Source organism: Paroedura picta, chromosome 14 (genome assembly GCF_049243985.1).
Source record: "Paroedura picta isolate Pp20150507F chromosome 14, Ppicta_v3.0, whole genome shotgun sequence".
NCBI classification, from domain to species: Eukaryota; Metazoa; Chordata; class Lepidosauria; order Squamata; family Gekkonidae; genus Paroedura; species Paroedura picta.
In genome coordinates, this window is record NC_135382.1 from 39,651,520 (window position 1) to 39,673,836 (window position 22,317).

The window sequence follows — 22,317 nt, forward strand, 5'->3', positions numbered from 1 at the left end:
CCGCTCACTAAATATCCCACAGGCCCTACCCAAGTTCCGCAGGGCCTGCAAAACAGGCATTTGATCGAGGCCAGTGAAAACATCTCCTGGGCCCCAGAACGCCTCTTGTCCAGATAAACCCACTGTATGGAATTGTGTTCGAAATCGCCACTGAACATGTTATGTTATGATTGTGGATTCAATTATCAAACCTCTTTGCGCCATTAATCATCCAGCGTTTTCTGTAAACTGCCCTGAGCTGCAGGGGAGGCTGGTATATAAATGCAAACAAATGAACAAATAAATAAATATCCTCTCCATTTCCCTGTCTAACATTCTAACTCTTGCTCAGAATGGGAGGCCGAAGGGGGGTTTCCTGAGAGCAAAGGACATTCGTGGGCTTGAAGAGGCTGTGCCATCATAACGTTGGCTGCATTGTCTGTTCTGACACTTCGTTTTCATGCCCCTCCCACACTTCCGTCTTCCTTTCTTTGTAAATAGGAGGGCAGGTTCTTGGCTGGCAAAGGATTTTGATGGATGGCATTCGGAGCCTGTGGTCTCAAAAGAGCCCTTTGGCCACCCACACCCGGCCAAGTGGGCCATGAGTGGGTTCAGGGAGGCTTGGCCGTGCGTGACTCGGGTCATCTGGGACCATTTTAGGCAGCACACCTGCTGAGGGCCAGAGTTGGCCCGGTGGTCAGATTGTTTTGTCTTGCCGTCAGAGGTCTTCCTGCTGTCCTCTGATGTATCTGTTTGTGGTCCCAGCTTGGCATGTTCTCCTCATTATATAGTTGTGGCTAAGAATTAGGGACAAGCCTTGAAGCATTTTTCAAGCATTCCTCTTGATTCTTGCGGTGTGAGTCACTGTGGAGAAATGTGTAGGAGACCAGCGGCTTCGTTTCTTTGACTTGGCACTTTGGTGGTCCACTCTGGGTGTTATCTAAGAGAATTCAAAACAATACTTGGTTTCTAAAAAATGCATCTTCTATTCCATATCAAACTTGTTTTGGTTTCCCCTAGCTTCATGTGCTCAGCTTGGAAAAGCAGAAACTGGTAGATGTAATCAACTGCAGAATATAATTTATACAACTTTTTTTTTCTCTTTTGTCAACACTCCAAATATTTTCCCAGTGGCTCTTTCACCCTCATCCTTTATATCTCAGCTATGCCTGTTTCATAGTTTCTGAGAACGTTTAGGGCTGTCACACCCATTGGATGTCTGTTTAAAAGCACATAATTTAGCATGGGTTTCATCCTTCATAACCCAGACTGGAATCCTCTCTCACTCTTTGGTTGAAGGGTCACTTTCACTGCCGTGTTTCCCTTGGCTGGAAGCCTCACACTGCTATCAAAGGAGTGGATAAACAAAGCTTCATCTTCAAAAATGAATCCAAGCAGGCTTTTCCTTCCCCCTTGGGTAGGAATCTGTCATGTTTTCAGTTTATGGGTTCAGAGAAATGGGAGCACCCAAGGCCATGTCCTCTCTAAAGCCATCGTGGCCTGGTACCTTCGTATCGGCCCCTCCCAGAACAGTTCTTCAAGTCAAGGGTCCACCCAGCAAGCAGATCTGAAATAGCCTTTTCCAGGCTCTTGGGAAAGCCCTTTGCTTTGCTAGTTTTCTAGTGCCACTGCAAAACTGAATTGATGTAAAATAGCCTTTTAAAATCAGTAATTGCATTATTTTATTTGTTTATTTGATTTACTCATTTCCCTTTAAAGCTCTTCCTTTTCCAATCTTTCCGTAGGTAGAGGAGAACCGAGACTGTCTTGGAGGCCAGAGTCTTCAAGTCCTTCCTCTTAGCTCCTTTAGAAGGCGTGACGGTTGTAAGATGCAAACAGGGATTTTCTTTGTCTGGTTTTTAAAAAAAAGATTTTCCCTGTAGATTTCTGAAATGTAATCAGATACACTAAATGAGTGAAAACAAAACAAATGGCTGTTGCTACCTCACAGCTGGTCACAAGCTTATTGTTCATTCGAGTCTGAACAATTGTTGTGCTGGTTATTTTTTAGCTGTATGCTCGGTTTCTTACCACCCAGTTAAATCACCCTTATAGCCCATCCATCATACGTTCTGTCTGCATGACCTAACATGTTACTCATTAATAAAGCAAAGCAAGGAAAGACGCCTTCCAGCCACACTGTAAAGATCACGTATCCAGATTTTGCCATATGCTGTTTCTGTCTGCTTTTCATTCCGTATAGTTGAAGGCCGAAGGGGTGAGCGTAGCTGGCTTGGAGTTGTGTCATTTGCATCAGGGATTGTGTGTTCTCTCTCCCCGACCTCGGGGCTGCAGACACCAGTTGTGTCTTCCTGGCCTGGCTATGGGAGATGGCAACTGGAGAGTTTTGCGCCAGTGGGGCTGGAAGGTAAAACGGGGCAACGGTTCTTAGACGCTTAGTCTTAAGCAAAGGTTTAGAGATGTTGGAATTGTTGCGTCCTCAATAAAGACATTATCTTCAACAAAGTCGGCTTATTGGGAGAAATTGGCTGGACTTACACAGACACAAACAATCGGGGGGGGGGGTGCACCTGAGAGGCCCAATATCAAATCCCCACTCTGTCATGGGAAGGGGAAATTTGTCTGTCTGGCTCATGTATTCTTTGGTTCTGTTCCTGGCATGAGAACTGGGTACATGGATTTGTCTTCTTCTGCACCAGATGCTTGGTCCATTGAGGGCAGTATTGTCCACTCAGACTGGCAGAAGTTCTCCAGGACCATCTGCTTGCCCTGCAGAGATCCTACCACTGAGCCAGAACACTTTCCCAAAGTAGAACATGAATCCTCCTGAAACCCATGTGCTGCTTTGTTCCTGCCTGCCACCCAGCCTGAGATTTCTCATTCCTGGTGATGTCATAAGTTCCTTCCCCATCTTCATAGGTCCTCCATCCCTGCATCTCTTGAGAGCTTAGCCATTAGATCTTGAATGTCAAAGGCCTATCTGTCGGAGAGGGAAGCCCAGCATTTGTCATGGTTTCGAGAAGGGCATCACCCTCTGCGGAACTTGGCATGGCAATCAAAGGGATTCTTTGTAAATAAAAGCATGTAATGAGTGTAAAGCAGGCCTGTGTGGCCCCCTGAAAAGAACGCTAAATGTTGTTGGGGGGCAAAGCACAATTAACTGTGCAGAATGGCCGCATGTTTGTACATTGGTGGGAATGAGCAGTATGGCAAATTTTGAACTGGGTACAGAAATACCAAGGGTCAGCTGTGGTTCATTTCATACTTTGTTCCTGCTAAACATTGTTTACAGCTAATCCCCTACACACACACACACACACACACACACACACACACACCTATATTTCTTGGTCTGTTTAGCCTGGAGAGGAGACGACTGAGAGGGGATCTGATAACCATTTTCAAGTATTTAAAAGGGTGCCATATAGAGGATGGAGCAGAGTTGACCCAGAGGGACGGACCAGAACCAATGGGATGAAATTAATTCAAAAGAAATTCCATCTCAACATCCGGAAGAAGTTCCTGACAGTCAGAGTGGTTTCTCAGCGGAATAGGCTTTCTCGGGAGGTGGTGGGTTCTCCATCTTTGGAGCTTTTTAAACAGAGTCTGGATAGACATCTGACGGAGAGGCTGATTCTGTGAAGGCTCAAGGGGGTGGCAGGTGACAGTGGATGAGCGAGAGGGATGTGAGTGTCCTGCATAGTGCAGGGGGTTGGACTAGATGACCCATGAGGTCCCTTCCAAGTCTATGATTCTATGATTCTTCCTAGCTCAGAGGACTTGCCAAGAAAGAGAGAGAGAGCACATTCTCTGGCTTTTAGTACAGAAAAAAGGTATCTTTATTCTACATAAGGACTGCGATCCCGAATCCCATTAGATGTGCTCAAGTGCCAGTGATTTCAGTAGTATTGTACCAGCCAAATTATTTATTTATCTATTTATCTATCTATTTATGTCCTCACTGGTCTTGGCGACCGATGTTTTGTGTACAATTCAGGCCAGTTGTAGAAATGAGAACTGGGTTTAAATCGGGTCATCCTGTGAAAACTCACGTAGCATGAAATTTGGATGCCTCGGTCATGAACAATTTATAGCAAGATGTCACCAAATAACGTCTTGACAGGATGGCTCTGGGATGCCAGGATCAGGCTTGTTTCGGGGAATTCTGTTTCGTTGGGAAAGAAAAGCAAACACAGATGCTCTCTGCCACTGTTTAGCTGGCTTGTTTCTTCCTCGTCTGTACAAAGGTCCTTTGCCCCTTTTATCGGACTTGAATGCCCGCTGAGCCCTGGTGCAGCTGGAAACATGAAGTCCTCCTATCTTTGCTTGGAAAGTAAAATGGTCTTGTGGTTCTTCCAGGCCGATGTAATGTATTCTTCGCTGTATATAGAGGAGAAAAATGGTTTTTATTACCGCATTCTATGTAGGATCTTTTATATTAATAGCAACTTGGCATGTTTCATTCCCAAGGCAGTTGCAGAAACCATATGATAACTGCAAATCTAATTGTGCTGTAATTTGTATGAAGACCATGTTTTATCTACTCCAAACATTTTTCCCCCTTGAAAAACTTAATCTGTTGTAAGGGTTTCAGAACCTCAAGCTGCAGAAGGCTGCTCTCAGGGCTTACATGTAGGAGATTACTTGAAGTGATGCTTTCAGTTTGCAAATTTAAACTGGAGTAAATTTTAACCGGAGCTGGAGACCGTAACATAAAAGAAACCAGCTGCACTGTTCTTGGACTTGTGATTTTCTCTCTGTCCAACTGAAATTGGTCCCCCCCACCCCTAGTTTTGAAAAGTGTGGTTTTTAAAGCTAGAACAGAGGAGAACTGTGGAATGCAGAGCTAAGGAGATCCTATTCTAAGCCGCGTTGCAGTTTGGACAGCTTTATGCAGCTTCTCAGGGCCCTTCAGTAGCACTCTCAAGGTGTGAACCATCCATATGCAGAGCCCCAAATTTGTCTCTCTCCCACTAGTAAGTTAAGGATTTCTGGGTTTTGAAGGCATTCTGTCATGCTCTTGGGAGCTCCCTATACCTGCTTCTCAGTGGCACATTCTTATTCTTTCCTTGCAGATGCAGTCATCCTAAGAGCAGGTAAAGAGAACCTGGGCAGCTTCATCTAAATACTTAGAAGCATTGCTTCAGCCCCAAAAGGTGCTCCTGCCTTTTATTTTCGGTTACACGCTAGTTTTATAGCCTCCCAGTTGAGTATTAAAACTAAGTTACAGAACTGGCAGTATATTGGGGGAAAAGCAGATGTGTGTACTCTAAGAAAACAATAGTTCGAGGTCCAGGACTTTCATAGAAGTCTGCTTCAAATTCACACCCCATATCGCTCTCTGCTTCCCTTAAAGGAATTGGGAAATGTTCAAAAACTTTCCATTTTTAAAAAACCTGATTGGAAAATGTTTAACAATCCCTGCAAGATGCTATTTAGGACAAGACATCAGAGGGAAGAGGACTTTGGCTAGCCGAAAGGGTCAGCTGGTAGCAAAACCAGTTGCCATCTGGGAGCCTGCCTCAAGGTCAGCCATAGGCCAGAGATAGCTAGCTGGGACTGTCGCTCAGAGCAGCGCAAAGCCCCACCGCAAAGGAAGGTGGAGGTTTTCACTCCCCAGGGCTTGTGATGGGCCACAGAGGAGCTGTTGATTCTGGTAATCAGCAGCAGCTGCAAATACGCAGTTCTGCCGTAAACAAAATGAAGATCTGGGCCAGCCATGCGCCCCAGTTCCCATCACCCGCCTCCGTCTGAAGGTCTGGGGCCCGCTGTCTCCAGGTCTCTGAAGGAAAGATCCTTTCCCACTGTTGATGACTTATGGCCCTGAAATAGAGTTTAGGTCATCAGACATGCCTTGGAGCTCCTATCTGTGTAGGTTTAGGTTAAGATTATTCTGGCTCGCTGCAGGCAGGCAGGCTTCCCTGTTAATGCCCTGTCGTTCTTTCACAGGCCTACCTGAAGCTCTGATTAACAGGAGATGCATTCAGCTGAGCCTTGGCTTGAGTCTCCTGGCAGACTGTAGAGCAGCACGCAGCCCTCCGTAACTGCTATGTGCAGGCTGTTGCTGATTCTGAAAAGACACGTACCCATCCTCTTAACCCATGCGCGTGCATGAGGCAGCTCACACTTTGAAAATCTTCTTCCTGTTCTGTGTTTTTATGAGGCAGCCGAAATACTGTGAAACTCTCTTCTGAATGCCCAGTCTGTAACCATGCCCCCACATATCAACACCCACCCTCTCAGTTAAAGGCCTTAAACTACCCAGGCTGACCTCCAAGTCCTTAAACGGGGCACCACCATAGGGGAAGGGTCCCAAAGAAGGGTCTATCCACAATGGGTTAGCTGGAACATTTGAGGAAGGCCTTCATTGGGTGGCAGGAACATATGGGGGAGAGTAGCCTGGCCCCAGACTCTTCAGGAGTTTAAAGATAATAACCAGCACCTTGAATTGGACCCAGAAGCCAAGAGGCAGCCAGTCAGGTCCACCATGACCCAGATGGCCCAGACTAGCTCAGTCTTGTCAGATCTTGGATGGGAGATCCAGGGTTGCTACGCAGAGGCAGGCCATGTCAAACCACCTCTGAATGTATCTTGCCTTGAGGACCCCACGGGGTGGCCACGTCAGCCGGACCTTGGCAGCATCTCCCATCTCCTCCGCAGCAGGACCCCTGCGACCTGCCTCAGGTCATACCAGTGGGCGTTTTCAAACCCCTTTGAGGGGCAGCCCCACGTAGAGAGCATTGCAGCCCCCCACTGAGGCCACATCACGCCTTCCTTGGGGAATCCGCAATCGGCACACCAGCTTGAGCGGAGTGAAGGCGCTGTGGGGTGCAAGGGTGGTTTGGTCTGCAAACCAGAATCCAAGAGTATCTCCAGAATGGGCCGTCTCTACTCAGCAAGTTCTCTCCAACACCAATTAAGCCATTAGGAATAAAGTTTCAGGGCGAGCATTCGCTGGCAGGGGCTCCTGGGAATTGTAGTCCATGGACATCTGGAGGGATGCAGTTTGACTCCCCCTGATATAGTAGATAGTAAGCTTTGGGGTTGCACAAAAATCCCCTGCACGACACACGTGGTTGGCCAAAGGAGGGTATCCTCCGGAACCGTTCTGGGTCTCTTCTGTTTTGTGCAATCAGTCCGTTGGACTCCGAAATCCCCGCCAGAGCAAAAAAATTTTCCATTTGTTTTTCCCAGTGTGAAGTCTGACGGAGCCCCCGCCCACATTTCTAAATGGTTATACAATGCTAACATGTCACGTTGTTGGCGTCCAGTTGAACAAACTTGATTTTAAAAGGGGGGGGGGGAGAGTGGATATGTCTTCAACTACCGAGCGGGGAAGCGTAATCCGTCTAACCTTCACATTCGGAACATGACCTAGCTAAACAATCTGACAGCCTGCTCGGATTCATTCTGTCCTTGAGGCTTTAAATAAGGAACCGCGTGTTTGGATCATTAGGGAATCTGGTGCGAAAGACGCATCGATTCATTCTCTCATAAGGGGATAGTAAACATTTGTCCTGCCTTTGCTGCAATTAAAAAGAAAGCAGATGTGAGATGTATTTATGAAGGCTCCCCATTCTCCCACTGTAGAAGAATTGAAGGAGGGCAGTAAGACTCATAGACGTTGAAGTTTAAAATGCCCAGAGAAGTGAGTTTGGCTCCAGCACCCAAAAGAGAAGGTGTTATTCCTGTTGAGAAATTGCTAGAAAAAGACCAGGGCCATAAACGCTTTGGCTATTTTCCTCCTGCTAAAGCTCCTCCTTGAAATTTGTGTGTAGTGAGACCTGTTTGAGATCCACAGCACTGCCTAGGAAAAGCATCTTGGGTCCTTGTGTCGGGCCACCAACTCCACTCCCTGCCCCTTGTTTCCTGAGGTGTCCCTCCTCCAGCAGCCAGGCTCTCCCCGGCCCTGCAAGAGTCTTGTGATGGTGCAGGGGCCTTTGAGCTGTCCTGGGTGAGCCATGCCTCCGACATTCTCATTAAGATGCCAGTTGAGCTGATGACATCATGTCTTATGTAAAGTTCAGGAGGCAGCCTATTTATTGTCTCCAAAGGCATCTTGGGTCCTTGTGTCGGGCCACCAACTCCACTCCCTGCCCCTTGTTTCCTGAGGTGTCCCTCCTCCAGCAGCCAGGCTCTCCCCGGCCCTGCAAGAGTCTTGTGATGGTGCAGGGGCCTTTGAGCTGTCCTGGGTGAGCCATGCCTCCGACATTCTCATTAAGATGCCAGTTGAGCTGATGACATCATGTCTTATGTAAAGTTCAGGAGGCAGCCTATTTATTGTCTCCTGCGGACTTCCAAGCAAAAACAGCATCCCAGCTGCCCTGTGCTTCTGTTTGGGTGTGACCTGAGCCATTATGGATTCGGCCGCCTTTCATATAGCCCTGCACCATGCTGTTAGAACAATGTTTTGTTTCCCTAGCAACAAAGGCCACACTTTTATGGGCTGTTGGGTGGGTTTTTTTTTTTTAAACTCCTTCCAGTTACGATGTAAATTAAAACATTTGTAAAGTTTACTTACTTTTACTACTAGTTTCTGCTTTTTTCCCCTGGTGGAATTTGGCCTAGCTCTGATGTTTTGAATATAAACTCAAGAGCTATTTTAGTTTTTCTAAGAGTGTGATATGATGCCCAAGTGGTACCACGTGGTAGACTTTGGAAGATCAACATAAGCAAAGTTTATGTTGTAAAATTATTAGAGAATTGCAGGCTTCTTTGACAGACGGGAGTTCCCATAGATCCTTGGTGGAATCCAAGATAATGAGCAATTAAAAACCAGCTCAGATTTTTAGCACGGAAGAAAACAAAGGCTGAGACCAGGAAATATGAGCAGACCATAAAGAGCATTTAGACTTGGCCAAGTCTGGAGAGCTACACAAGGCTAGACAGAACCAGTTTTCTATTTGATGGCGAGTGGAGAACACCACTCTCCAAAGGACTTTTTCTACATTTTCATGCGCATTATGCCACTTATTGATTTGATTGTACTTATATGGCACCACTCCTGGGCCTGCCATCTTGTGGCAGCTAACAACAAATAAAACATACAGTAAAAATTGTATATTTATTCTTCTGGGTTTCTTCAGCTCCCACTTCTAGCCAAAAGGAGGGGAAGGCAGTTGTGACAGACAGGACTTTAAAAGCTAGGTCCCAAGTGCTGAAGTAACAGGCACTCTGATTGGCCAGCTACAGCTGTGTGAAAGTTGATGTCAGAGCTTTGTGTTGGAAGGAAATTATTCTGACAGAGCCTGTGGCTAGAGAAGACCTGTCTGTGCCTTAGCTGAACAATAATGACTCCAAGGAGAATTTTCAGCAGAGGAAACATTTTGACTCATAGTCTGGATTCAGCATAGTTCTACACAGTTGAGTGCACTGGGACTGATATTTGACTGAGTGTTTTGGGTAGTGGAGAGATTCCCAGTTCAAGCCAAAGGAAGGGGGGAGAACTCCTCTAGGGAGTTTTATTATTTTATAATAATAAAGAAATCACACTACAAGGGCAGCTCAGTCAGTGAGAGAAAAACAATTTATTTTTGTAGGGAATTCCCCACCCCCCAGCATGGGGAGTGTATAGGCCACAGCAGCCTTTCTTGGGCATCCCTAGAGCCCCTCCTGAAGTACCTGGGCATTGTGTGTTCCCTTTAGCTACGCTTCAGGCCCTGGGAGAGAAGTCCTTGTGCTCAAGGTCACACAGTAAGTGTTGTGAATTTACAAGGATTTATACCAAGATCTTCCACACCCTTCCTGACTCGGGACTCTTCTGTTGACTTAAAAAGGCTCACAGCTGTGATAAAAATTTGCAAATTGTAACCTATATATTTACTATTTCCCAGTTAGTTCTCCAGACAAAGCTAATGTCTGAGGACTGATAGTTCCTGGTTGACATCCAAGGAGCCCTGGCAGTGAGCGTTTTTTCCCAGTCCATCTTCTCTTCGGAGTGTGTCATCAATTTCTGCTGATAAGATGCTGTGCAGAAATTAGTTAGGATGTTATTTCCTCTTGAACTTTGTGCAGACTCTGGCAAAGGTCCACATTTCTAACTAGGCTCTGATGAATGTAATCCCGTAAGGAATTTGATGAGTGGCAAATGAGACAGACAGTGTGACCTCCTGCCCCCGTTTGCATTTATTGGTCTGGAAGTCATACACAAATATGTACAAAGGGAATACATTCCGCTTGACTTTGGCGTCCTTGGTAATCATCTTCCCATTTTGGCTAGTCCATGTCATAGCCGAATGTTTCTCACCAGTCAGGTTGGTGAGTCATTCCCTCTTGCTTCGTGTTTGTCTCTTATCAGGCATATGGGATGGGATTGGGTGAGCTGTTGGGCTGTTACCCTGGAGCTTGATCCTGGGTGTTCTTATGCTCTTCCAGCAGCTACATCCTGATTAGACTTCTCTGAGATTTGTGTAGACTTCACTGAAATAGTCACCCTTTAACAAGACTTAGTTGTAGTCTTGTACAAAACCCAAAAATAACATTTTGTAGACAAACATTTAAGCTTCAGCCCTTCTGCATGTATCTCCAACTAGAAAATAATTATAGATCTGGCTCGGGCTGCGCTCCTGAAGCTTGTGGGTTTTTAAGGACTTCAGGTTTTTGGCTGCCTTGTTTAAGACAGTTGGCCAGTTTGTGTATAAGCTCCATTTTAAATGCTATTTTTTGGCTCATGGTTTCCCCCTCCTTCTAATGGCTCTTGGTGCTCAGATAAAGAGCCTCCCGGGGCATGATGGGGTCCATTAAACATCTGTTACTATCGGTTGTGTGAGCTAGTCTGCCAGTCTGTCAAGGCCAGAGTATGCAAAGTCTCCTTAACTGCTTAAGCCAACTTGAGCCTGAACTATGACCAGCAAATTAGATTTTGGCAGTCTCTCTGAATGAAATAACATTGCAAATAGTACAAGCAAGGCCTTTAGAACAAATGTTCTCCAGCATCCACAATGGCTTGTATTGATCTCGAATGTGTCTTCACAGAGCAGGATGTCTCTGTCATTCTGTTCTCATTCTCCCCCCCCCCCCCCGAATACTTGCTATAAAATGATACACAAAAGGAGATCTCTGTTAAGAATCTCATATCTTAAGATCCTGATCATCACCAGCAAGCTTACTTGTTAACTCTTAACTTCAATGGGCAGGCGCTAGAGCAAGAATGCAGACTTCCATTTCAGGCCAGATGAACTGGTGTAGATTTGTCATGAATCAGATCAAAGTGACCCTATGGTTGTTGTGACTCCTTGATAGAGCCTACATTTCAGTAATTAAAAAATGTAATTGGGGTTTAGAACAATGTTTCAGGTTCCCAAAGGACTGCATAAAGCTTTCTAATAGCTTCATTTCATTTTCAAATACCGGATGAAAGATAAACTTTTTGAAGGAAAACCAGGAAGATTTGATTGTGAATCTTTCCAGATCTTGTCTAGTTTTCCCAGGAGAAAATAATCCTTTACAATAACTGCTCTGTGAGCATCCAAGGAAACAGAGCAGCAGACACACAAATGCAGGCATCTGCGGGATACTCTTCCCCGCAGCTCTCCTTCTGAGGCACTGAATGTTGTTAAATTTCATTTGGATGCAACGCACCTTCCTCAGAATGGCCTCTAACGGGTTATAGACAAGGGACCTACATGAGGTAACTCATCCTTCAGAAACAAGATGATATCCTTAATTACATTCCAATTTTAACCATTGGTTTACTGGAAAGCATTTCTTTGTATAGAAGCCAGTTTTCCAATATGATTTCCAACGTAAAGTGTTTTGCTTTGCCTTGTTCTGCAGCGCATCTTGCTTGCTTGCTTGCTGATGGAGCCTCGTTAAGCAGGAAAAATCGCCTTTTGGTTTCACCAAGACTTGGATCAGCCTTGCGCCGCCTTCGGTGAGGCAGAAAATGGCTTTCTAAAAAAGCAAGAAAAAGAATAGGTGTTTCCTATTCTTAAGGGACCAAGGGACCAAGCCCTATGAAGATAGGTTGAGCCTGGAGAAAAGGAGGTTGAGAGGGGACATGATAGCCCTCTTTAAGTATTTGAAAGGGTGTCATTTGGAGGAGGGCAGGATGCTGTTTCTGCTGGCTGCAGAGGAGAGGACACGCAGTAATGGGTTTAAACTTCAAGTGCAACGATATAGGCTAGATATCAGGAAAAAGTTTTTCACAGTCAGAGTAGTTCAGCAGTGAAATAGGCTGCGTAAGGAGGTGGTGAGCTCCCCCTCACTGGCAGTCTTCAAGCAAAGGTTGGATACACACTTTTCTTGGATGCTTTAGGATGCTTAGGGCTGATCCTGCGTTGAGCAGGGGGTTGGACTAGATGGCCTGTGTGGCCCCTTCTAATTCTATGATTCTGTGATTCCTCACTGTGTGGCGGCAGAGCTAACCTCCTTAGACCTTTTTTGTTGCCAGATCCCATTCACATACTTGGCAAGAAATCTGGGTTGGGAGATTCCTGGAGATTTCGGCAGGAGGAGGGAGGGGGGAGCGGAGCTGGAGAGGGCAAAATTCAAGAAGGGGCAGGACTCATCCTTCAAAGTTGCCATTCCAGGGGAAGTGACTTCTGTGGCAATAGATCCGTTGTAATTCTGGGCGATCTCCAGACACTACCTGGAGGTTGGCAATCCCAGTTCTGCATGATTTACTCCCAAGTAAATCTGCATGGGATTACTGCTTTAGAGCCCAGTGTTTTCTCTCCCACCACCCCCGTTCTGCGTTTTAAGGATCAGTTCTGCAAAACCAGAAGCAAGCACCCAGAGTGAACTGCATCTGGCGGCTATTGCAAGGTCACCAGGGTCAGCATGTTGTTCTATGATTTCTTCTTCCCATTCTGCTTCATGCACAAAGTAGAGGGTTTCTGCATAGCTGGAGAATGTTCCGCATGCCTGTTGCCTATTCCTGTTGCCTGGGCTCCTTCTCCTCCCTGGGCCTTCATAACAGGAGCTGGTCCTGTTATTTTACTGGCTGATAGTGATGACTAACATTCAGCCGCTTGGCCACCAGTTGAAGTTCTGGTTCAGAGTCCTGCTCAGCCAGCCATAACCACAAGAAGTGTCTTTGCATTGTTTTTTCCTCCTGCCCCCCCCCCCCAAGTTATAGGGCTGTCTCCTAAGGGAGTCTCTGTTGGCCCCTTTCGGAGACACACTGTGTTCTTTTTCACAGCGCTTTGCAGAGGGGAGTGGGGACTTAGCTGGCTCCATGTCTCGTTCTACTTTTCATTATATTTTTATTTGTGTGTGTGGCTGTGTATGTATTTTTATTATGAGAACATAAGAGCCTTGCTGGCGTCGGAGTAACGATTCATCTCATCCAGCATCCTGTTTCCCATATTGTCCAACTGGATGGCCCCAGAAGGCCCGTAAGTCAGAGCAAAAATGATAAAGCCCCACGCTGTTGTGCTCCCCATAGCACAGCATGTGCCATTCAGAGGTATAGTGCTGCTGAAAATGGAGGTTCCATTTAGGACTGGCCATTATTTATGTTCTTCTTCTTCTTCTTCCTCTTCCTCTTCCTCTTCCTCTTCCTCTTCCTCTTCTTCTTCTTCTTCTTCTATCTTACCTCCAGCCAAGCAGTGTCTTCACAGATCCGTGTGCTGTGGTGGCAGGTTGGTATTGGTGTGATACAAGGAGCAGGACTAAAGCCCAGCTGGCATCCTTTGGAACCGGGCACCATAGGAGTTACAGGGACATAAGAAAGTTCTGATCCCGGACAACACGAAAGGGGAAACTGCTCTCTGCAGGCTGCATATGGTTTGAATAGAATAAGCCGCAGCCCGCCAGATGTTGTCTATCTCACGTCTGTCACGGTTGCCCCAAAGTGGCATTTCCCATTAGTTTTGTATCATTAACCCAAACTTGATGGGCTTCAAGTTTCTTCTGGGCCTTAAGCATAATTGAACGCTGTTCAGAATAAGATATTACCAAGTCAATCAAGAGCCGGTGATACATTCCGAAACTGAAAGCAGATGATGGGTAGGGGGTGGGTCGGGGGTGGTAGTACATATTGTGCCAGGAAACAGTTCACATAATGAAAGCTCTCTGCAAAATTGTTGTTTTCCCTTCTGCCTCCTGGTAGAGCTGCAAGTGGTTTCATTTTTCATAGTATTTTGGTAAGGAATCATCGAGACTTGCCTGGTGGATAAAGTTTTGGCAGGAAGCACTCTGGCAGAATTACGGCGCAATCCAGAGAAGAGTTATGCCCTTCCAAGCCTTTGGTGGACTTAGACCAGTGTAACTGCTCAGGGTTGTGCTGACCAGGTGCTCTTTTGAATTGGGATAATGCAGGACTGGATACTCAGCCGTCACCAGTTCTGACCTGTAAAGGTAAAGGTAAAGGTATCCCCTGTGCAAGCACCGAGTCATGTCTGATCCTTTATGAGAAAACCCCTCCTTCTCCTTTCACGTGAACATCTGAAACTGGCTTCTGCTGAGCTGGACCATTCCCATATCCCCTCTGGGATCTCAGCCAGAGGAGGGCTTTCCCCAGTCCTTGATGCCGGGGATCCTTTAACTGGAAATTCCAGGACGTGAACCGGGGGAACCTTCTCGGTGCAAAGGGAATGCTGTCACACTGAGTCAGTTCTTCTCTCCTGATTTCCGGATTCCCCCCTCCCCCCAACAGAAAGGTGGCCACTCCTGCTGCTGAAGAATATCGACTCTATTTCTCACAAGCCTTGAAGTCTTGCTTCATAGCACATGAGCACAAATCCTTCCCACTGTCGGCCCTTTTTCTGCCAGGCATCTGTTCAAGCTTGAACTTTCCCTAGAAGCGAGAAAGTGGCCCAAGTGAGGGGGTTGTACTTGGGTCGCACGAGGAGGAAGGAAGGAAGCCACGAGGGCTCTCCGCTTGCAAGACCCAAGCAAGGCTTTTAACTCAGAGGGTTGCCGAAAGTTGGAAGCGGCTGGACAGCTGTTCACACCCACACACAAGTTTTTAATGTTCGCATGGAGCTTCTTAAGACGAGAGAGCTGCTTATCGGCTGTTCCCAGGTGAACTGTTTTGCAAGGCATGAGGTCCTCAGGTATGAAACCTGCTCCAGCCCCCCTTAAGGCTGAGCAGTGAGAAGCAGGACATTCCTCTGTGTGTATTCCTGGATTTTATTATTTGCTTTAGAATGAAGAAGCAACCTCAGGACCCCCCCTCCCAATGACCCAAAATAGCTGCAATAAAAATGTGCTTTGCAAACTTAAGCAAGATGGCTTGGCAGCCTGGAGGTTGAAGAACTCGTCTTCCTTGATGGAAAGGGCGCTTTGTGTTTTTGCCACACTCTTTGGAAACGCATCCTGTCAAGAGGGAACATATATGTGGCGGTGGCAATAAACGTTAGTGAAGCAATAAATGTTAATGAAGCAAGTATGGGATCTGAGCAGTTAACGGAGGCTTGGGAGCCAAGCCTTCAGAGAGAAAATGTATTACATATTAATATTTCCCCCCTTAGTTCAGCAGTCAGATGCTAATTGGGGGGGGGCTATTGGTTGCAGATGGGAGTGGTTTTTTTAAAGGCGTGAAGGTCTGGGGGTTGGAGAGGAAGATCAGAGATGTGTCACCTGGCTGGGATTCTTCGTTCAACTATTACACAGGTCTGTATTGGGCTTGGAGTCATTGAGGAGAAAAATCCCAATAGTTACACGTGTGGCTCTCTGCAGTGTGTGTGACCGGACAGGGGTGGTTCCAGGTGTACTTGTGCTGACTGTGTAATGTGCAAAGGAGCATGCATCTGGAAAGCATGCTCTGTGCAGAATGCAGATGGCCAAAACATGCACAATTTGACCCGTCACCATATTTCCATCTGTTGGCTAAATATTTATCCTGTGCTTCCCAAGGAATATGGGACGGTGCCCTCCCCCCCAAAACTCACATTTTATTGCAAAGCAACCCCTAGTGAAATAGGTTAGGAAAGAAGAGATTGACTGGTCTATGGTTACACAGTGAGCCTCATGAAAGAGTGGGGATACGAACCTGGGGCTCCACACTCAAAGGGAGCAAAAGAGAGCTAACTTAGACATTTATATGCAACTGTGTAAAATGTCCTCTTGTTTCAACTCCGTGTAGGAATGTGGCTGCGTTTTGTGGCTTAGTTCTCCAGCATGGCTGGGCCTTCTGAATCAGCAGTTGCAAAGATGCATCGCGGCAACAGTGTGCTTTTCTGGCTTTATCTTAACATGCAGCTAAGATAAATAAATAAGAGCATGAGAAGTTTAATGGGACACTTCATTGTAGGATGCCAGCCCAGACTCCCAATTTGAGCCTCACTTGCGCTAGGAAGAAATGTCCCTCAAAGAGCAGGGACCATCCTGCCCTTTCTCCAAGGAGACCAAAGTGGTGCTGCCTACGGATCTCCCATCCTCCATTTTATCCTCCCAACAGCCCTGTGAGTTGTCACTCGGTGGGATTGGTAGACCAACGTCCGGTCCAGCTATTGCACACTGCAGCCTGGTTGGATGCAGCCTACCCTAGTTCTTACACTTCCTGGGACGAGATGGCCAGCAGTGTGATGGATGGATGGATGGAGGAGGCAACTCTGGGCCCAGGGGAGGAGGTCATCCCAAAGCCCGCCAGCCGCTGCGTCCTTGATGGACATGCTTATGTTACTTTTAATTTTAATTTTCTTTAGCTGTCCAATAGCTCTGTGCAGGCCCCAAATTTTGATGATGGGAATGATCTCTAATCTTCCCTGCTAAACTTTTAAATTAGTTTGTTGCATTTAGCCGTGTATATTTATAACTCTTTATTTTTTTTTGCCAAGGGTTTGACACGCTATGGCCAAGATCTCCATACCAGTTTGCAATCTGTTTCTAATCAGCTTTTTCAGCACAACAGTTTTTATAAGAGTCGTAGGAGGCACTTGCAGAGGCCTCTCAGCTGCCTTTTTAGCTTGGTTTTCAGAGCTGGGCCTGTCCTCCGTGTTCACACTGCTCAGCCAAACAGAGAAGCAGAGAAAGTGCATCTCGGGGGCCTCTTTTCAGCATGTATGCGTTCCCCAAAACCATCTGTTCAGTGGGAAGGGCATTCCTGTTTTCTTTTGGCTTCTTGGCCACCTTCTCTTACCTGCATGAAAGGATGTCTGAGAAAAGACCTCTTGGAACTGCAAAAGAAAGTTCAGCCTTGGGGCAGGCTGCTTGCTTTTTATTTTTCTAGAGGTCAGTGGCAGGTAAGGAATACAGGACTGACGTGGTGGTCCAGAGACCCTGTGAACAGCCGAACAAAGGCCGTATTCTTGCTCAAGAACCACTTGCTGGGGTTCTCGCATTTCTCTGAGCCAAGAACAAAGGCTCTCTTGCACTTTGCAGCCACCGTAGAATTGAGCTCCTATTATTAGAATTTATCTATTACTTTAACTGAGCATTTTAAAGAAGTGTGGAAACATCTGGCTAGAAGCTATTAAGCTCATAAACCTGGCCAGGGAACGAGACACAGAGATCCTCTCTCTAGCCATGGAGTCCCCACCCCTTCACTCAAAAGGATGGCACCATTCATTCCCCATGAACGCACTCGGGGAGGCAGACAGAAATCCGCATCTTCCTTTTGGGATTAAAGAGGGGAAGACTTTGCAAGCGCACAGAGCCCTGTGCTCATCTGGGCTTCTGCTTGGGTCAGCGGCACCTAGGTGGCCAGTGAAGCACAATGCAGCTGGAAAGCCTCTGCAGGATCTCACTGCACCTGTGTTCAGCTATAACATTTGGGTTGTGTGAACTGACACTCTAAGGGTTCTTGGCTATGTGTCTCGGGTGGGAGGATGCCTCCGACTGGCCCTGCTTGTCCACCTTAAGAAATGTCCGACTCAGCACCCTTAACACCCTTTCTTACATTGTGGCCTAGCTTAGAGTTAGGAAGGGCAGGATAAGGGCATAAATCTTGTTTTGTGTACCAGCTGTGTCCTGAAATGGTCAGGATCCATGGTGTAGCCTGATATTGCCAGATCTTGGAAGCTAATCAGGGATGGTCCCTGGGTGGGAGACTGCCAAGGAAGGCCCTGCAGAGGAAGGCCCTGGCACCTGCTCCTCACTCATGGCAGCCCCTTGCTGGGCTTGCTATACGTTGCTTACAACTTGATGATATATGCATAAAATAACTGCCGCTTAATAGCTCTTGGTGGTTGATTTCTAATGGCACAAAATGGCAGGCATAATATCCCTACCTGTTTAACTTAGTTCTGAAGTGAAAATCCCGGGACAAATTTAAACTGACTTCCCTGCATGAATCCCCAGCACCGCTTCTCCCCCCTGTCAACTCTGTTCTTCGGAGGAGGCCTCCCAGCCTCCGATCCCCGTGAAAGGAATCTTTAGAGAGCTGGGGATTCAGGACAGCTGCAGCAATATTTTATTGCTTGTAAAAAGCACGTTGCTAAGGATTCTCCGTAGGGCTGATGTGAAATGAACTGGGGAGATGTCAAACGTGCCCCTCTTCCCTGGGCTTCAGGGGCTGTTTGCGTGGTCACCCGAAGACCAGCCGGTCAGTTGGCTGGGGATGTTTTGGGGCTGGACGTCAGGCCTTCTTGGTCATTTGATAGCAGAAGGAGAAGGTTGCTGGCCAACTGGGAGGATTCAGAGGTACTGAGCTGTGACTGAGTCGAGATTGACCCGTGCATTGGCTCGGCATATTTAAAAATGATAAAAATAATATACCACAGTGCCGTATTGGCTTCCTTCTGGAATTCTTTAGCTGTAAAATGATGGGGTTTTTGGGGGGGTGCCTCTGTTTTTTACCACTGCTCTTATCTGGTTGGGCCGTACTTTCATAGGCAATGCAGTAGCTTTGAATACACGCTGTAAAATAAACTAGATTCTAATCTGTACACTCTGAACTTGTCCCCCACAACTGCATTGCAGGCTGCTTAATTAAGAAGCTGATCTCCCGTCAGTCCAGGGGCCGTTTGCTTCCTTCCTTTATTGCTTGCTCACTTAATCTCTTAAACTGTGAGGGACATTTAAAAAAAATGCACAACAATAGATAAAATATTTTATGTTTGTGGGGGGGGGGGCGGCACAGGTCACAAATATCCTTCTCTACATCCCACTTGTTGAATTTTCCGTTTATTTCCAAACAAGGCGGCTTGTACTGCGAACAGAATATTGAACCAGTGAGAGATGAGTCCAGTTTGAATAAGCATCCAAAGAGGAGTGTGGCGGAATTGCAGGGTTTCACATGGTCCCGAAGCCCCTCAAAAATGACTTAGTACTTTCTTGAAAGGCCTGGTTCCTTTCCCGCAGCCCGTAAACCCCACAGGGTTAAGCTATATGTTGGTGGTGAGTTCCCTCCCTCCCTTATAACCCCAGATCCCTCTCATCTGTTTTCCTTCTATGGATCAGTTAGGAAAGATTAATTTGATCCTTTCCCTTTGACTAAACCTAGGAATGGAGGTTCTGGGAGCTGAGTGTCTCAGGAGGTTTTCACAGAATTTAGTAAATTCCTGCTCCTTTTGTGCTTTTTTAAAGAAATTACCAAATGAAACCGAATCCCTCTTTCCTTGTTTAATGACCTTCTGAGGTTTTGGGATTTGAGTAAGCCGTTGAACTGATAGAATCACAGCCCCTACCCACAGAGCTGCAGTCAATGGAAAAATTGTGAAGCTGTTTTCTGAAACCCCAGCACCGCGCCATGATGTTTACCCTCATGACTTCGAACATTCGCTTTTTCAGGGCCTGGACCAAGACTTTAGAACTTGGAAACAAAAGGTTTTGTGTGAGCGGTTTGTTTGTTTGTTTTCTTCTTCTTGAGGTTCTTTGACGTCTTGTGCAACTCTGGTCAGAGAAGAGGAAGGAAGCCCCTTTTTAGAGATGGGCTAGGCTGACCTGTGTAAAGGGCACATTCTATTACTTCTTGAAATGTGAATGAATGAATTAATTTTCAAAAGAGGAGGCCATGTCATTTTCACATAAACAGTAGCAGTTTGAGAACAACACTCTCTTCAAATCGAAGAAGCTGGGTTGATGCAATCCAAGGGTTTAGGTGAAGGACTGGCAGGGGTGGGCAAATGTCCATGGACTACTGCTGGCAGAGGCTCATGGGAATTGTAGTCCATGGACATCCGGAGAGCTGCCGTTTGGCCACCCCTGCAGAACATGTGATCTTCCCTCTGGCTTCACTTTTTCTTGGACTAATTCACACAACACTTCTTTTGACCCATCCTGTTTTTATTGTGTGCACGAAAGAAGTGGATTGTGTGAAATGGTCAGAGGGAACCGGAGTTACACGTTTATCGAGTGGCCGAGCGTAACTGACCCGAAGCCGGTGGAGTTCTCGCAGTGGCCGTAATGGGAAATGGGAACGGAGCAGCTTTAGAAGGTTTGCGCCTTCTCTTGCACACTTGGCAGCCATGCAAATTTGCACTTTTATTTGCAAAGGGAAATGACAGTGTCACGCTGGCGGAGAAGCGGCGTTCAAAACAGCAGCACAGGCCCAGCAAAGAACCAACAGTTTGCAGATGGTTGGTTTTCCTTGGTATTCATCAACGGCAAAATTGACATAATTATAATTCCATTGTCAAGGCTAATCATGTGCAACAGTGAAACGAAATCATTTCCCTAAAATATGAAGTGGTTCTAGACTATGGAATATTAAACGCCTGCTGGAAAGATTTATTTTTTCACCGGGGGATAATTGCCTATCAGACAAGGACGCTGTTGTTTTCTGGCAGCTCTTGTGTTCTGAATTATTATTGACTGAAGAATTAGTTGAATGTTTCTGGTCTCGCACCTGTGGTTGGCGTTTGCAGATGCTTCACAGCGCATCTGCAACGATGACGCCTGCTTCACAGCATGTTCTCTGTTGATTTCCCTGCAGGTGCTACAGGGTGCTCAGTTGATTGCCCTTGCCTCCTCCGACCCCGCAGCTGGTGGCGTTGATGGATCGCCGCTCCAAGGGAGTGATATCCAAGTCCAGTATGTCCAGCTGGCGCCCGTGACGGACCACTCGGCCGCCAATCAAGTGCGTAGATCCTGTCCTGGCTTGAAGGGGGATGATGCATGGGGGCCATCAGAGGGGAGCTATGCTGCCATGGGCTGGTGTTCGGCACCCACCACACTTGCAAGCCTCAGAGGAGGATCTAGGCAGCAGTCTCCTGGTTAAATGCTATAAGCAGCTTTTCCTGACTTGCCCAGTGGTGTGATACAGAATGGGGTAAGCCTAAAAATTCCAGGCCTGGCAGCAGCAAAATCTGGAATCCAAGTACCCAAATAAATTGTTCAGATGAAGAACATTTGTATATATTGGTTCATTTGAGGCAATTGAGGTTGCTTTTCTTAGCTGCAAGGAGGGCAGGAACAGCCTTGAGGCCCCCTGACTTGGGCTTAGCCCTGGCATTCTTCCACTTTCTGAGATTCCCTTGGGCTTTGTGCCCACCCTCACGCTCATCTCTGTGGTCAAAAGGGCCAGATCCTTGTTGGCATTTTAAACGGATGTTGAAACTCATAAGGAAGGAGAATTATTCCATGGCTCTTTTTTTTTTATATATATATTGTGGTTTATAATTGTAAACTGCCTGGAGCAGGACTCTGGAGCAGCAGCATTGAAACACCCCAAGTAACGAAGTCCTTGATTTTTTCCCCTCCACACTCCTAAATACTGGAGAAGGAAGGCCCAGACCAGGAGCCACAAAGTGACCTGGGCTGCAGGGAATCTTGGCTCTTGGGGCAGGAGCAGGAATATGAACTTTTGGCTTTGTTTTGACCTGCCTGCTCTCCAGCATGGGGGCTATAGATAGATAAGGTTGTGGGCAAGAGTGGTCCCGACTCCTCCTCTGGACTTGGCCAGCAGCATCCCCACCCCCCATCAAGGGTTGGCCGCTGCGGAGTTTGCGGGACCTGCCCAGGCCAGCTCTGCCTCCGGCTCTGGAGTCGTGCTCTTGGAAGTGATATGCAAATTAAGTCAGTGGGACAAGCTGGGCCAAAGGAGGCTTCAGGCTCAGCCCCCGATGCTGGGCGTGGTCCAAGGATGAGCCAGAGGTGGGGTCAAGAACACCAGGGGTCAGAGCCAGGAAACCCAAGTCAGTCCGTCCAAGGTGAGTCACTCAAAGGGTTTGGCTGTTCTCAGGCTCAAGGACTTTCTGTACTCTTTCTGTGGCCAAGTAGGGGAAAGAGTTGGCCTCAGAACTGAGAGGACACGTGAGGGCAGCCACAATTGAGCGGAATCAACTGCACATGGCCGTGGTATCCAAATTGGCTGCAGCCCTCCCGCTCCTTTTCTGACTGGAACAAAAGCATCTGCTGGCTGCGGTGCACATGCAGCCCTCCTCCAGAGCACGGTGGGACAGGCTTCCCTCGTACCCTCTGCCCGGCCGCAATTCTCGTGGCACGGCCCTGCCTCCGAGGCTGCTCCTGCGCACCAGCTCTTCTGTTCCAAGGCCCTGTCCTTGCAGCGATTCCTAACCTGACCGTAACCCCTGGCACAGGACAGCATGT

General features: G+C 47.0%; 1 protein-coding gene and 1 long non-coding RNA gene across 4 annotated transcripts in view; one reads left to right on the forward strand and one right to left on the reverse strand.

The window, feature by feature from the left end:
* BANP (BTG3 associated nuclear protein) overlaps nucleotides 1-22,317 on the forward strand; it is a 120,885-nt gene that overhangs the window by 95,414 nt on the left and 3,154 nt on the right. For 2 of the 3 annotated variants that reach the window (XM_077310009.1, XM_077310008.1), the window contains one exon: nucleotides 20,702-20,845. In XM_077310009.1, coding sequence (XP_077166124.1) covers nucleotides 20,702-20,845 — 144 coding nt within the window. Of the gene's footprint in view, nucleotides 1-1,724; nucleotides 2,438-20,701; nucleotides 20,846-22,317 lie in introns of those variants that run through there. The other variant, XM_077310010.1, reaches the window with a different exon arrangement.
* On the reverse strand, nucleotides 3,878-7,406 carry LOC143823599 (uncharacterized). The gene is made up of 3 exons (XR_013226526.1): nucleotides 7,190-7,406; nucleotides 5,896-6,010; nucleotides 3,878-4,320 (listed from the first exon to the last, which is right to left on the reverse strand). It is a non-coding gene; the product is annotated as an uncharacterized LOC143823599 (long non-coding RNA).